The sequence below is a fragment of the Balaenoptera physalus genome (assembly GCF_965194825.1).
Source record: "Balaenoptera physalus genome assembly, chromosome: 2".
NCBI classification, from domain to species: domain Eukaryota; kingdom Metazoa; phylum Chordata; class Mammalia; order Artiodactyla; family Balaenopteridae; genus Balaenoptera; species Balaenoptera physalus.
Window position 1 is genome coordinate 112,957,088 of NC_138883.1, and position 16,901 is coordinate 112,973,988.

General features: G+C 50.1%; 1 protein-coding gene across 2 annotated transcripts in view; it reads right to left on the reverse strand.

Annotated features, from left to right (window-relative positions):
* The window catches only part of ITGA11 (integrin subunit alpha 11), a 127,118-nt gene that overhangs the window by 39,256 nt on the left and 70,961 nt on the right, over window positions 1–16,901 (reverse strand). For both annotated transcript variants that reach the window (XM_082445119.1, XM_082445120.1), the window contains exons 6-10: window positions 14,457–14,584; window positions 13,174–13,322; window positions 8,487–8,631; window positions 7,946–8,111; window positions 6,528–6,598 (exon numbers count right to left, since the gene is read on the reverse strand). In XM_082445119.1, the coding sequence (XP_082301245.1) occupies window positions 6,528–6,598; window positions 7,946–8,111; window positions 8,487–8,631; window positions 13,174–13,322; window positions 14,457–14,584 (659 nt within the window). The remainder of the gene's footprint in view (window positions 1–6,527; window positions 6,599–7,945; window positions 8,112–8,486; window positions 8,632–13,173; window positions 13,323–14,456; window positions 14,585–16,901) is intronic.

Below are 16,901 nucleotides of genomic sequence, written 5' to 3' on the forward strand. Positions count from 1 at the left end.
AACCCTTGGCACCAGCTGACTTTCCTGGTGCTCTGTGAGGAAATGAGGACACAAGCTTGGTGGCCCTCAGGAGGTCTAAGGCCAAGTCTGTGCCCTCCCTGAGGACGACCTGTACCTGTACGTGCCTGAGCCTGGCACTCACCATCAGATCCCGCCAGCTCAGCCCTCAGCTGCCCTCTGACCAGCCCTGCAGCAGTATTACCTTCCCAGCTGAGCTCAGTGCTCCCTGGCGTGTGGCCACATCTCCCCAAACTCCATGTTCCAGGCAGTCCCTGCCCCCAGCCAGGGTCGGGTCGCATCCCCAGCACAGGAAGCAGCATATTCTAGAACAGTGCTTCCCAGCTGGGGGTGGTTTAGCCCCCCAGACAATATTTAGCGGTGCCTGAAAAACAGCTCTGGTTGTCCCAGCTGGGGGTGGTGTTGAGGTTACTATGGCCTCTGGTGGGTAGAGGCCAGGGATGCTGCTGGGCCCCTACGACACACAGGACAGCCCTGCAGCAAAGAAGTACCCAGCCCAGGGGGGCAAGAGGTTGAGAATCCCTGGCCTGGGGGTTAGAGCATGACCTCTGGTGTCAGACATTCCTGAGTTCCACTTCTAGCTCCAAAACTTCTAGCTGTGTGACCTTGGGAAAGTTCCTCACTCTCTCCTAGCCTAAGGGTCCTCAGCTGTAAATAGTTCTGTGGTGAGAACTAGCATTTTGAATCCTTGGCAGGGCACCTGGCAGCCAATAAGGACTGGGTACATAGTAGTTCTTCTCATTCATTAATTCACCCATAGAGCACTTCCAGGGAGGCAGGAGTCAAAGAATCAGATCTCACAGTCAGGTTGGACCTACAGATGAGTCAGTACTGCCGCCTGTGAGGAATGATCTGAAAGAGGCAAGGACAACTTATTTTGAGGACCCACTGGAGCAGGTGACCAGCCAAGGCGGGTGGGGGTGGGTGCATGGTGGAGTTAGGAAAGGATTTTAAGAAAACCTTACTTGACCTATTAGGAAGTCTCGAGATGCACACTTCCAATTCCAAGCCTCAAGATTCAATTCCACACATATTTTTCAGACATCTGCTCAAAGACTGAGGTTCACAGAGGTTAAATGATTTGTCTGAGGCCACACGGCCAGGCAGTGCTTTCCTCCGGCCTGGTAGTAATGGAATGAGAACACCAGATGCTAGTAGTTCTTGGCATTGGAGAGGCAGGACTGTGGAGGCAGGTGGAGGTGGCCCCTGGTGGTTCTGTTCACAGGGAGACCACCTAGAGGGCACCGAGGGCTGGCCTCCTCCCCCAGCCTCCCTAGCCTGCATGTCCATCACCAGAGTGGCCGTGGGGCGGGCAGGACTCTGTTCCCGAGAGCCCCTTCTAAGGCAAATGCATCATTAAGAGGGTGGATTATGCTTTAACTAGCTGCTCAGATTCTCTCAGTAGAAGATGTTTTCAACAAGCCTAAAGTGGAGCCTGAGAAAGGGATGAGTGCCCAGAGGTTTAGGTGGGGTTGGGCAGGAAAGACCCAGAAACAGGCCTGCAACATTTCTGTGGAGAGGGGTCCCGCACCATTCGTGGTGCTGGAAGACAGTGGTCAGGGCACGAGGAGGGGGCGTCGAGGAGCGGGTGTGGGGAGCAAAGGGCACGCTGTTACTTGACTACTCATTCCAGATCAGAGGGTGGGTTATTTCTACTCAGAGGTCCTGGAACAAGGCCCAGGAGTGAGGCGCTGGGCACCAGGGCACAGCCTGAGGACATGGGGCTGGGCTTCGGAGGACCTCAATGAACCAGAAATGATTCCTGCCACCAGGAGTCAACTTGTAAACAATCCAGAACAGCATGGTGGCAGACTTTGGCTACCATGTCCTGGCCTCGCATGGGGGCAGCCCTGACTGCCTGCCCCAGAGCTGGCAGGGGGAAGAGTCCACCATCTAGGGCTAAGAGGACTCAGAAGGGCTTTACAGCCTTTAGGTGTCAACCCCTCATTTCACCATTATGGATGAGTTTCTTTTATTTTTGATTGAATCAGATATGCAAAGCGAATTCAAATGCAAAACTCTTAGGAAAGATAACAACTTTAAGGCTTCAACAGCTGAGAACCTTACATAATAGCCAATAACCTTAGCTATCTCGTCCACAGCCCCAGGAGGGCTGCTGAAAAGGGCACAGGCTGAAGAGGCAGCGGGATGGCTGGGGCTGTTGGTCTGGGAATAAGACTCACTCCCAACCCATCCCCTTGGCTTGTTTCAAATGTAACTGAGGCTGGGCCTGCCGGACCATCAGTGTGTAGTTTAAAGGAAAAATGATCTGTTCCCATCTTGGGTGAGTGGTCAAGTCTTTTGTGTAGACAAGATCCACCCTAATAAAACTGCTTCCTTCTGTAAACTTTTGGTGTTGGGGAGATTTATGGAGTGCAGTGTAGGAGAGTCCATCACGGAAGGGGGCTCCCCTGCAGCTCCATCCATCACCACGGGCATCAATTATATATGGTCCTCTTCCTTCCTTCACACCTTGTGGCCCATGGGGATTACAGAGTTAGAGGTATGGATCCCTTCTGCAAGCTTTCTGGCAGATTCATGCAGCTTTTTCTTGGTTACCCAGCTTGACAGGGAGTTCATCACCTCAGCAAGCAGCCAGCACTAATAGAAGCCACTCCAGCTCTTAGCGGATTTTGCATTCATTTCCAAATGCTAAGGGAACCATTGGCTTACAAATCCATTCTGAAACGTGGCCAGGGATCCATAGCTAATTTTCCTGATGGTAATTTCTGGAATATTCTCTTTCCCCTTTTTGCTAATCAGGACTACAGTTTCCTGGGGCTCCAGGTCCCTGGGTTTTCCCAGCAGCTCTGAACTTTGGCCATCAGCCTGGAATGTAATGCCTGTGGCCTGGAGCTTTAGTGCATCCGGAGGCCAGGGAATGTCTTGGGGTCTCCTCTCCTAACCTGGGCTCTGGTCCTTCCTTCCTCTTGTTGCTTTCACCCTTCCTAACTTGAAGGCTGCTTTCATTGCTAGGTAAGATGGCAGCAGACCAGGTTATCAGACCCTGGGCCTTTCCTCTGCCATTTGTGAACATTCTACTGGGTCCTTCCCCTGGGACTAGGGATCTTTCCTTCTGACAGAGCTCAACAGGCCCAGGGCAGCTGAAGACTCTTTCAGCACATTTGCAGGAAACAGCTGCCTGAGGCTGTCTGTGGAGCATTTCCAGGGGAGATGGAGCCCAGGGGTTCAAACAGGAGATGGACTCGGGCTCAGGACCAGTTCTGGGTAAAGCTGAAAGGCCAGACCTTCCTGCCTCCAGTTCCCAGAGAGCTGCGGAGTTGGAATCTGAGGGACAGGACAGCTGTGGCCAATTATTTTATTTTTATAATTTATTTATGTATTTATTTATTTTTGGCTGCATTGGGTCTTCGTTGCTGCGCGTGGGCTTTCTCTAGTTGTGGCGAGCGGGGGCTACTTTTCGTTGCGGTGCACAGGCTTCTCATTGCTCCTGTTGCGGAACACGGGCTCTAGGCGCACGGGCTTCAGTAGTTGTGGCTCACGGGCTCTAGAGCGCAGGCTCAGTAGCTGTGGCACACGGGCTTAGTTGCTCCGCGGCATGTGGGATCTTCCCGGACCAGGGCTCGAACCCGTGTCTCCTGCATTGGCAGGCGGATTCTTAACGACTGCACCACCAGGGAAGCCCCTGTGGCCAATTATGATGGCATCAGCAGCCTGGAACTGAAAAACCTCTGTGCTCTAAAATAGCAACCCAATGGCCAGTCACAGTGCCAGACAGCCCACCATCATTGCACAATTCCTTTGGATTTGGAAGGATTTTATTTATTTAGAATTTTTTAAAAAAAAGTATAAAAGAGTCTCAGATTCAAATGTAATCACTGTCTCTTTCAAAGTCCTATCAGATAAAAACTTCCAGATGTCTGTCACTTGAAAACAAGACACGGGGTGATAGAAGAACTGGGGTCTGTATCTACAGGGTGGGGAGAGGCACCCTGGTTTCTCTGATTAGGAGAAGAGAACAAGAGTTGAGCATGTGGAAGAAGCTGCAAAGGGCAGCACATGACCTTGACCTCAATAACAAGCTGGGGCTCTGAGCTCCTGGTCTCTCCCCTGCAGCCAGGGAACTCATTGATCCTGCAAGGACTCATCTTGTTGACACACTCTGCTGCTTGGGCCACTGTCAGGGTTCAGGTGAACTCCCCCGAATCCCTGAAGCTTGTCTTAACCTCCCTTCTCTTTAGGTTCCCTGATTCGTGGGCGCACGCAGATCACAGTATTAGAAGCAGGAGACTGAACTTACCATTTAAGAGTCTTTCTCCCCAACTAGACTGCGAGCTGCTGTCAGCTGAAATGTTACCTTCGTCTCTCTGTATATTGGGTTGGCCAAAAAGTTTGTTCGGGTTTTCACTACGATGTTACGGAAAAACCCGAACGACATTTTTGGCCAACCCAATACATCCCCAGTGCCTCGCACAGAGCCGGGCACACGGGGAGATGCTCGAAAAATGACCTCGAAGTGGAAGATGGAGACATGGGACATTCACTCTCTCTTGCTGTCCCCAACATCAGGGCTGCTCCGAGACCCCCTCCCCAACCCCGTCTGTGCTCAGACTTCCCCCAGGCCTGTGCACACAACTTCCTCTCTTCTCCTGCTTGCTGCCACCCATGGCTGCTGAAATTCTTGTCCAAGTGCCTGCCTCCCCCGACCCTTCCCTGACACCCCCCTCCCCTAGCCTGGGCCTTTCCTTCTGTAAGATCCTGATCACATGTTGCCTTAATTAGTGTTAGATGAGTCCAGCTGGTTCCCCATTGAGCAGGGGGTCTCCACAGGGGCTCCATGGATAGGGGGCGGGGGGCTCCTGAAGTTGAATGCCTGTACCCAGGAGAAGTCTGTAGTTTCTGTTATCTTATTCTCCAAGCTCAGAACTGCTGTTCTGCATTGTTTGCAAACTGACTCCTGTTTGGCAAGAATAATTTCCACTCCCTTTTGATACCTTAGTTGCATTTGACAAATGCTTGTTGGATTTAATGAAATTGATTTTCCTTGCTGCATTTTCCAATCAGCCCTGACCCTGGAGTCAGGAGACCAGGGCTAGTCCAGCTGGAGCACAGGACTTGCCGCCTGACCTGTACGAATGGATGCCCTCGTCCCTCCTGGTACTCGGCCCCTTACCCTCAGACTGTGAGCTCCTTGAGGGCAGGGCTCTCACCTCTGAACCTCCTGGCATCCAGCACAGGGCCCAGCACAGAAAAGGCACTGAAAAGATTTGCTGATATAACAACCTAAAATGGGACAACTATTACCATCTGCCTACTTTGCAGGGCTGTTTCTGAGCATGAATGAGGCACAGAAATTTTCTGGAAATATTAAAGTGCTCGGCACATATTATGTGACTGTTATCAATATAGGGCAGTTATATTTATATTTTGCTGTATTCAAGCAGGCACGAGACAGTCCAGATGCAGCTAAGGAAATGCTGAGTGTGAGTCGCATTTCCATCCATCTGCCTGCTGTCTGCTGTGCATCTGTCCCCCTCCCTCCGATTTGGGATCTCTGACTGAGGCCCCCTTAGATTCCAAACGCTCTCACGGAGCAGCTGCTCGTTGTTGGGGAGAGAGCATGAGACTAATATTTCTCTCACTTCTGTCACTTCAGCAGGTCACTCAACCTTCCTGGGACTTGGCTTCTTTATCTGGAAACTGGGAACAAGGAATCCTGCCCTGTCCACCTCACAGAGGAGTTGGGAGAATTCGGTGGGTTACTGAAAGTGACATATAAGTGGGATGGACTGATAGGCCTTTTCTGGCAAATTAGGGGGCACAAGTCCACTCCCATGGGGGCCAGCCTGGGCAGAGCATATGCATGCAAACCCAGGACACCTGTCTGTCCAAAGCGTGCCACGGGGGCATGTGCTGATACTGACAACACAGGCTTTCCCTGCATGGTACTCCACGGCAGGGCTATACCCCAAACAGCTTATAAAGCATGCAGCTATGGACTCCTCTGCCCCTCTGGAAATCCTATGAGGTTTCAGCCTCATCTTGAGAATCAGAACCAGGTGAAGCACATGCCCCAGACAGAACATGACGCTTGTGACACCATATGTCTGCTTGGGACCTCTGCAACACGATGCCGAGTCCGCAAAGAGAGAAGCCCATGTGGGCTGCCTTCCAGAGCACACCTGGCACATCTGGACACCCTCCCAACATCGATGCAGGGCCGTGCCCCTGCACACACAGGCCACCAGGGGCATGCAGGGCACTATTACAGCCCAGGCAAGTGGTTTTGCCACGTTGCACGAAGCTCTATGGACTGAATGGGACCCTTGGTCCTGGGGGGACACATCCCCATGCACGGGGGGGCTTGAGACAGCTTATTATAAGTTGATGACCTTGACATCCCTCTTCCACCCACAGAAGACGAGAGGCAGAGAGACCCCAAGAAAGAGAGAAAGGGGGATGAGAGACAGCCCAAGAATGGCGAGACGATGACCCAGAGAGCTGGGAAGAGTGAGAGGGCAGGAGGGCAGCTCTAAACCCGTCCTTACCTCCACTATGTGAGAGGAAAAGCCCGTCTGTGACATCTCCAGCCCGAAGGAGGTTTCATTCTTGTTGGTGCCTGAAACAGAGGGACAGAAAGATGTTAGCTCCGCACCTAATTTCCTAGCACCAGACATGCCTGCAGCTCAGTCCCCAGCACCTGTGACCCGGAAGCACTTGCAGGGAGGTGAGAGGGGGCCCCGGGCCTGGACCAGCTCATCTGCCCCAGCAGCAGGCACCTTCCAGGTGGTCGTGTAGGTTTATTATTAGCAGCTCACTCCCTGCTGAAAAGGACTTGGAACGACTTATATTACAGGGCACGCATACTATAGGGATGTCAACGTAGGGGAAAGATCCAGAAAAGTGCACGGAAAGAAATAATCTGCATTGTTGGCAAGAAATGGAATTTCCCACTTTGTTCATTCCTACTGTTCACCAGATTTGGTTCCAGATGCTTCTGGATGGTTCCCAAATATCAAATTGACCCTTAGGAGGAAGACCTGTCACCACCACAGATTTGCACAGGAATCCCATGCGTGCTGAAAGCTCCTCCCTGCACAGGGCCTCCTGACGTGTCACTGGAGCCAATGTTCTCGTCACGCGAGGCGACCATTTCGAGAATAAACTCACTGATTTGGATGTTTAATTCTAAGGTGAGGGTCAAACAGGTTCATACTTTCTATTCCTTTATCATGGGTTATGAGGGCTTTTCTTCTCTTTCCCTGTGTCTGTAGCTCGCCATCTCCAATGCAGAGCAGACTGCCTGGGCTCTGGGATGCTGCCCTCTATCTCTTTTGACAATCCCCCCGTATGGTAGAGCCCAGTATGGCAAGGGCCCCTCTACAGCAATATATGGTGCCAACGAGACCCAAGCAAATCGAAACTGGAGTTTGAATTATTAAGGAGAGAGGCAATGTGAGGAAACCCCGCCAAAAGGTCGAGTGGGAGCAGTGGGACTTGGGGAGTGAGCGTTTCAGGCGGTGGAGTCTGGCTCAGCTGGGCTCAACTTGAGTTGCCAGATAAAATACGAGACGCTCAGTTAAATTCGAATTTCAGACAAACAACTAATGGTTTTTTAGTACAAGTCTGCCACAAATGTTGTATTTTGTATTTGCTAAGTCTGGCAATGCTCGTTCAAACCCCAATTCCTTCCTGAGCTGTCAGAGCTCTGGCAAGTCATTTGGCCCCTTCGAGCTGCAGTTTCCTCCACGGTAAGAGGAGGGAATTATCAGCAGAACCAGCCTCCGGGGCTGTTTGGAAAGTGCACAGCCTCGCATCCAGCACAGGAGCGCCCCAGTGTTGGCGGTCATCACAAAGGGAGGACTCCTGCTAAACCGTCCCACCCCGGGGGGGCTGGATTTCGCTCTGTGGGCTTCACCTGCTGTGAGCCCAGGAGCGTGGACCCCTGTCGAGAAGCAGCGCTCACCTTCCAAGCTGAAGATCCTGTCCCCCAGGGCGTCGACAATGTCCTTCAGGGCCGCCTCATCAGTGACGTTGAAGAAGTGCTTGTCATCGGGGTCACTGGCGATGTATTTGATTTCGTTTAGAAAAGCTTCTGGATTGATCCCCCTGCGGTTGTAGTAGCCCAGGACCTGCCAGGGAACAGGGGCAGGGGCGACAAACCGGGACATGGCACAGACCTCCCCACACACCCATGGCCCCAGACTCGGACCCTGTTCTAAGATAGGGTTCCAGGGCTTGGGAGTGTTTTCTAGTTTTCGGAGGTTTCAGAACCTCCCTGGCAATGGAGAAAAAAAACCCCACAGCTGTTGCGGATAAACCTGGGCGGGACAGAAAGGAGATTCTCAACTGCTCTTTAGGAGAAGATGTAACAAGGAGAGGCCAATTTGAGGGCCTGGATGGCTGGTTCACTGCCCAGAACTGCCCCCCACCCCAGAGTCCCCAAGGGGTTGATGGCGGAGCCTCTAGAGGGTGGGCAGGGGCAGGACAGGTAGGGCAGGACTCACGGCCACAGCGTATCTGGTCACGTTGTCCCTCTCGCTTTGCTGGATCACCTTCTCCAGGTCTGGGCTGTCGTGGGACTCCCCATCCGTGATGACGATCATCACCTTCTTGGCCCCTTTCCTTCCACCCTTCTGGAAAGCCTCTGAGCTGGAACCCAAGCACAGGGGGAGGGTCACAGAGGAAGCTGGGGATGGGGCAGCCCTGGCGCTCCTACCGCCACGAAGCCAGGGCTAAGCACCCGGGCAACCCTACAGGGTGTTGGTACCTTGAACCAAAGAAGAAGCTGGATTGAGATGCCCAGACTACTCGTGCACCAGCTGCTCAGATGCGTCTTAAATCTGCTTGTCTTTAAAGAGTGACTTTAAAAAGCCCCTCTCAAGTCCTGATCTTGGTGTTTTGGGGAAGCAGAGGGAAGGGGTGGGTCTGGGAGGGGAGTTCAGGGTCAGGTGGAGACCTTTAGAGGCCCTAATTTAACGGTTCAAAAGCCCAGCCACACATTAGAATCATCTGGGGAGTTAAAAAAAAAGTGATGCCTAGGCCCCACCTGGAATCATGAAATCAGAATTTCTGGAGTGTGGCCTGGGCACCAGCATTTTTCAAAAGTTCTAATGAACATCGGAGTTGAGAACCACTTCCCTCAGTTCTGAAAAGGTGACGTGCCAGAGCAATTCAACAGCCGAACAACGCTGGTCCATAAAATGTGTGTGATGAAGCCTGACAAAGTTCCGATTTTTCCCAGGAGAACTACTTTGATTCTATTTTGGGAACTATTAAATATCAAATTCTATGACAAATATTTCTCTTTCTTGCTTTTTATTTTGTTTTCAGTGGCCGGAGCAGGTGCTTGGCCTGCCTGCTGGGCAGTCCAACCAGGAGCGGGGGGGCTGGCACTCTATGGACTCTTGGAGCTGGTGACCCATCTACGAAGCAGGAAAAATTGGCTCCTGAACCATCACTGGCTCTTGGCGCCTGTGTGAGGCCAACTCTCCTTCAGACCATGAGGTTCTGAATTTTCCAATAAGGACCTAAAAATAAATGTTACCCTTAGACTCTGCAGTGAGTCCTCAAAGGTCTGACTCACAGGTTCAAGTACCATGATGTCAGGTTAAATCCCATCACCCTAAGGCTTTGGTTACCAGGGGTATCTTTTGTTACACAGCAAGCTGATGAGATGACGTGCGTGATTTAGATGTTAAGGAATTCACAAAACTTGGAATAAATTAGTTCAGAGCATCTTCAAGCTACCAGTTAAGAGAAACAGACCATCTGCCATTCTCTTAGCAATTCTATGATATTCTGGATATGCTGGATTTAAAAACTCCTCTAACTTTAGTATAAGGCGTGGACTGAAGGGGGGCAGAGGCACACTTGACATGACAAAATACACAGAATATTTTGGGCTTAAGCCCGACTCCGTGGAGGGAGAATGTTGCTAGTCCTTCAAAGGAGACTCGAGATGCTTTCATGACTTCATTGGAGGGCCAGGTCCAGGAACAAAACTCCAGGAGAAAAAATATAGCATGGGAAAAATAGGCTTTATTACATATGGAGCCAAGGAAGTTTCAGGATCATATTTCCATAGAGTGGAATGGTGTGAATATCTGTATGAATCTGTAATAGCATAAGTATTGGCATGAATCATCAGATTTAAAATTGTGAATTTGTATTGTGTAAAAGACTTGGATTTGTTGCTTTGTAAATCAGACTATAACTTCCTGGAGTGCAGTGAAAGCTTTATACTCACGACAGTTTCCATGAACCTGGAAGCCAATGTGACCCCTTGGAGAAAGGTCATATCACGTCTCCTTTCTGCTCAAAACCTGTCCTGGCTCCCATTTCTCCCAGGTCCTGATAATGGCCCGAGAAACCCTTGGTAATCCCTCTGAGCCCCTCCTCCTGCTGGAATCTTCACTGATCCTGGAACCACCAGGCACGCTCCTGTTTTAGGGCCTTTATCTGAGCTGCTCCCTTTTCTGGAACCTCCCCTGCCAGGCACCTGCTTGGCCAACTTCCTCACCTCCTTTAAGTCTCCACTCAAATGTCAGCTCTTGGTGAAGCCTTCCCTGACTACTTGGTTAATGCTGATTAAATACCTGCCCTCCCCAACCTGCCTGACTGCCTTTACCAGACTCTATTTTTTCCCCCATAGCTTGTATCTCCCTCTAGCATACTAGCTATTTATTTGTTTTTTGTTTTTTTGTTTTTTTGCTTATTGTCTGCCTCACCCTCTAGAATATCAGCTTCACAAGGGCAGGACATTTATCTGCTTTGTTCACTGATCTATCCCAAGTGTCTAAAACAGTGTGAGGCACATAGTAGATGCTCAATAAAAAGTGTTGAGTGAATGAAGGTGGCATTGCAGCGCTGTCCTGTCCCCTCCCCTCAAAGCCACACATGGCTGCCAGACTCACCTTCATGCGCACATTTGATGATGACATTCAAGAACCTTCAGTGGCCAATCACGCTTGTTTTAGCTACAACGTTATAACTCTCACAATCTGACTCCAAACCATCTTTGCAGCTGCAGGGCTTACTACTCCCCAACACGAACCTTGCTCAGAGCAAGGCTCTGAATGTAAACGTTCCTCAACTTTCCCTCTCCTCTGCCCTTATTGGGGCAGAATGTCTTCTGTGGAATGTCTTCTCTCCACCTCTCCCTGCTGGAATCCTGGGGTCTGTCAGATATCCCCCATCTTGGCAGTCCTCTCTGGTCCCTCCCTTGGAGCCCTCCTCTCTCATCCTCACTGAGTTAGGGTGGCGCTTACCAGAGCTCCCCTATTAAACCAGGGGTCACGGGTTACCCTCTTTATAACCCCTCAAGTCCATGGCCTGGATCTTTGTACTCTAGTAGGTACACAGAAAAAAATGCATTATGAATAGCTGAATGAGGAGAGAAAACCTTTTACCTTAAAAGGTACCAGCTGTAATTTGGGACCCAGACTTGGCTGGGAAGATCAGATTTCAAAGTTCACTTGAGGTGTAGATCGCACACCCCAGCAGTGCTCGTGAGTCACACACACTTGACCTGGCGGAGATGGGCTGCGAAATGAGATGGAAGCAGTGTGTTCCATCCTGGTGGGAGTCAGTTAGCTTCTCAGTGATAGCTCAGTGGGCGTGGGCTTCCTCCGTTCCCCTGGCCACTTCACAAGAGCCTGCTTGGGGTCTCAGGGACTCACCCCCATGAGGGCCCATTTCTCATGAGGCTGAGTAAGAGCCATCTTTACACAGAGGGATGCTCATTTAGCAAAAAAGCTTGAGCAAGTTTCATCAGTGAACAGAAATACACTGGTGGAGCAGTAACTTAATCATAAAGAGTAGTGAGGTTGGGTGACTTCCCTGGTGGTGCAGTGGTTAAGACTCTGCGCTTCCAATGCAGGGGACCCGGGTTCGACCCCTGGTCAGGAAACTAGATCCCACATGCGTGCTGCAACTAAGAGTTCTCATGTCGCAACTAAGAGTTCTCATGTCGCAACTAAGAAGCCCATGAGTCACAACTAAGGAGCCTGCCTGCCGCAACTAAGACCTGGTGCAACCAAATAAATAAATATTAAAAAAAAAAAGAGTTAATATTTTGACCACATGAAATCATGTTACTGCTAAATAGCTTCCACATTGTAGAATTCTGCTAAACACGTCGACTAACCCTATGTGAGGTGGGATTATAAGGTAATGGGATGGTGGTCTCAATGAACATAGCAGAGCTCATATTCGTAGGTGTAAAATTTATACATTTAAAATCTAAATGTTTTGGACATAGTTATCGTAGGAGTTTAGGCCACAGCTGGAAAGATCTGGGGGAACTGACTTTAAAAATCATTCACCGATTCCAGTGGGGGTGAGTACAGTGTGTTCTGAGCCATGGCAGAGTTACTGGAATAAGCACGTAGCTATCTGTCTGGATGACCAGAGATAGCATTCATTATTATTGTTGAGTTCTGGTGTGATGTTTAAGGAAACAGCCTCATTGCTCTACAGTCTCAGATGTTAGATTTAACTATGTTCTTCACATTCTACTGACGACGAACACCCCACAAGAAGATTCTGCCCTCATACAACCCACCTACTTTTCATAGGGTCTCTGTGGCAGAACATATTTCCTGAAGTTGACTGGAAATCCCAGCCCCAAAATGCTCTTCTGTAACGTGACCTTGCCATTCCTCCATCAAGAGGGGAAATTAAATTCTCTTCCCCTTGAACCTGGGCTGGCTTCAGTGACTTGCTCAATCAAAAGACTATAGCAGAAGTTATATTCTGGGACTCCTGCAACTAGGTCACAGGCAGTCTCAGAGTTCCTGTGTGGGTCTCCTGGAAAACTCACTCTGGGGATGCTTCCTCTCAAAGCCTGGCTGCCAAACGGTGAGAGAGCCAAGCCACATGACTACGTGTGGGTGCTCAGATCACCAGCCTCAGCTGAGCTCCCAGCCAACAGCCAACATCCACTGCCAGCCACATGGGTGTGCCATTCTGGATGTCTAGTCCAGTCGAAACTTCAGATGACAACAGCCCCAGCTGACACCAGCCTTCAACCACATGAGAGAACCCAAGGGAGAACTGATCAGTTGAGCCCAGCCAATGCCCAGAACTTTGAGGGATTAATTATTGTCTCTCCAGATACTAGATTTTGTGGGGCAGCAAAAGATAACTGTAACAGTATCTGAGATTTAGAAAATTAATTTTTTTTTTTTTTACCGAGCAAATTCAATGCCAAATGCCGTCCGGGTCTCTGTTCCTCCTCTCTGTTCAATGTGGCTGGCAGCTTCCACCACATCTTTTACAGACCTGTAGTCATTGAGGTGAAATTCATGTACCACGTCTTCTCCGTACTGAACGACTCCAACCTGCAAGTTAGAGGAGAGGGAAACAGGACATCTTGACCCCTGAAGGCTGGCCCTTTGGTGATGAGGTTTTCTGGAGTCATCTCTCTGGGACGGTTCAGGAGTGAGGAGGGCTGGGGACCTTCCCAAGGGAGAGGAACTAAGCAGAAGGGAAGCAGGTTCTGCACAGTTCCAGGAATGAATGGCTGGCTTGGTGAGGCAGGTGGGAGGTGCATATTGAGAGAGGAGACTGTGATTTAAAGAAAGGCCCAGCAGATTAAGTTTCTTACTTAAAAAGACAAAAGTTGAGCATAGAATTGAAGTCTAAAATCTTAGGAGCAGTGTGGGTGGAGGGCCATGGCATTGTTCACCAAACTCTGGAACTAAGGTTCTTTCAAATTTGGAAGAGAAGTTTGAAATATTAATAAGACTCAAATATTAATAGCCTCGAAATAAAAACCTTAAAGAATAAGCAGAAACCTACCTATAGTAGGACTAGAATGAAAAAATGTCACTGTTGGATGGGCCCACAGAGTTTATTTGGTACAAGTGCATTTCCAATACAGGACTTTCATCCACCGTACCTTAAAAGATGATCTCCCAGTGGTGGGGAACTCATTACTTCATGAGAAAGCCCACTCCCCTTTTAACAGCTCTAATTGTTACAAAATAATTTCTTAGATTGACCTGAAATCTGCCACCTTGTCCGTTCTATTCATTGGTCCTCATCTGGCCTGCCAAAACAATACGGAATAAATCTACCCCCTCCTTAGCCAGGCAGCATTTCAAATATGTGCTGGCAGCTATGACCTCTTCCCCCGTCTCTTCTCCAAGATCAAAGTGTCTAATTCTCCCCTGTGCCTCACCCAGCAGGGTGCTAGTGTCTTCTCACTCTCTGGCTGATCAAAGTTTTTGTTAATAGGTGGTGTCTATCCCAGAGGACAGTGTTTGACCCACTCAGTGGTGCCTCCCCTACACTGTCCCTTGATGTGCCCAGCAGAGATGGGTGTCCTGGGCTGCAGGGCCCTGCTGCTGGCCCTTTCACCTACACCTTTCTAGCGCATGCACAGATGCTCCCCCCCCCACTCCAAGGCAGCATCTGCCATGGGCTTTGGGGGGGCCCTATTTGGAGGAGGAAAGAGTCCCAACCACACTCACCTGGATCTGCCCAGGGCCGATGTAAAACTTCTTCAGGATGTTGATGAGGAAGTGCTGAACCTCCACCCAGGGGTAGATGCTGTTTGAACCATCCAGGACAATGATGATGTCCATGTAGGTCTGGCACCCTGGGAAGTGGGAACATGGTCACAGCTACCCAAGGAGCCAGTGTCTGCAAATCTCTGATTCCCTGGATGATTGTCCAGGGAAGCCTGGCCTGGGAGCTGTCCTCAGGCTGAACATTTATTTGGGCAATGTGATTGAGGAGCCCAGGAATTCCTGGCTCTGCTCCACCGCTCTGCACTGGCTGTCTGAACAAAGCATAAATTAAGCCCAACTGCCTCTGCTCCTCAACAGGGACTGACCACCGTTAGCTGGCCAATGTTTGGGAGGCAGCCAACAGTGCCCAAATCAGTACCTCGTTATTGTTTATTTCACTGTAATGGGAAGGCTGGCATTACCACTTGCAGCCCAAATGAATGGGTTTCACTTCTTAGGAGGGAGGCACGGTGTAATGGCTAGGAATGTGGAATCTGGCGTCAGACTGTTTGACCCCTGGCTTTGACCTTGGGCAAGTTACTTAACATCCTGGCATCGGTTTTCTCTTCTGTAAAAGAGGCATAATGATAGTAGAGGACCTGCCACGAGGAATTAACAAGGTGAGGAGTCTAGGGCTGAGCGCAAGTAAATGCTCAAGAATCTTAGCTTATCCTCTTGTTATTTTTTTTTTAACCAAACCACTTTGTTAATGTAACAATGACATTATCAGGTCAAGCTCTCGCTGCTTTGAGCCTGAAGGTTCCTCTATATTCTTGTAATATTAATACCAAATTAAAATGAATAATAGAAAGCAACAAAGAAAACATGACACATTGGTAACCTAACAAATTAAAAAACTTCTCTTTACATCTAAGTAATTTATTTCTGTTTGTGAAACAGCAGGACTTGTCTTGAAATAAGAGATGATACAATCTGATACGATATACACTATACTGTATCACATTGAAATATTGGGCATCTGCTTATTTTTACTGGAGAATTTCACACTGTCTTCAAATCTACTTTACAGCAATACAGCAGGGGCCTTTGTGAGTTAACCATTCCAGTAACTCCTGCATCGGGAAGGTGTAGTATGTTGATGTCAGAGCTCCCCAGGAGGGGAAGGTGGTGGCTTTGAGCCTAGGCGCCTGTCACAGGTTCTGTGTTTGGGAGAGCACTTCAGAAGCGTCTGGATGCTCAGAGTCAGCTCTGCTTTAGGAGCAGCTGTGTGTACACTCTGGTCTCGTCTGCACACGCCGCATACAGCATGTGATGGCCCTACACCTCCAGGCTAACGGTGCCTGATAGCTTTGTCCCTCTCCAGTGTGCTTTCGCCCCACACCTGTGGACCGAGCACCTGCCATGTGCTGGAGCGCCGTGTGGTGCCGGCAGCCACAAGGACACGAGACAGTAACTCCTTGATTAGGAGGGGTTTCTAATCTACTGGTAGGGGCCAGGTTTCTTTTATTTTAAAGCCGATTTTATTAGAACACATTTATTATTACTGATTTCTTTCTTACGATTTCAAATTTTTCATTTTAAGACACACTGGGAAGAACCTTGCTTTAGGTCTGTGGTTGCTAAACATGGCAGGACACGCCTTTGAAACACACGCACGTGCGCACGTACACACGCCCTGCGGCTGATCCTAGACCTGCTGAATTAGATCCTCCGTGGTGTTGGCAGGGGTGGCGGGGGATGCCCTGGGATCTGGATCTGCTGAGCTCCCAGGGCACCGCTGCTGGTCAGCGGGGTGAGGAGGTCTCCGCCACAGGAGATTCTGGGAGGCTGAGACGGTCACACCTTGGCCCAGAGGAAAGAGCCTCTCTAGGGGGTGACACACCTCACGTGACTGGCTGCGAGCCTCCTCCCAGCCCCGGCACTGCCTCTGCCTCTCCCGCTGACGTTTTGTAAGAATAGAATCGACTCCTCCTCATCGCTCCTAAGAGGACCATCTTCCAGCCCCTGCAGGACTGACCTTCCTCCTCCCTCCCCCCAGGCACCACCTTCCCATCTCCGACTGGGCCCTGGTGCTTGGAGGGAGGCTGCCTCTAGCCAGAAGTGCTAATCCCCTCACCCTCAATAAAACGGGCAGCAGCTGCTTGGGTGTTGGTGGTTAGCCCACAGGAAAGAGTGAGGCTCGGAGCCAAGCAGTCTGGGCTTGCAGGAAGCAAGGTCTGAGCGTTATTTCCCCAGACTTTCCTGGCAGGTGGGGAGAGAGTGGGAGGTTTTGTGTTCCACGAGGCTCTGGGAAAGCTGGGCAGCGCTTCCTCATGTCCAGGAACACTGATTAGATGGGACTATCACCAGGGGTAGTTCTGTCCTCCTTGGCCCTCCACCTACAGGGCAGCTGCATCCCATAACATCAGAGGGCACCATGCACACTGTAGTCTAAGTGAACAATGT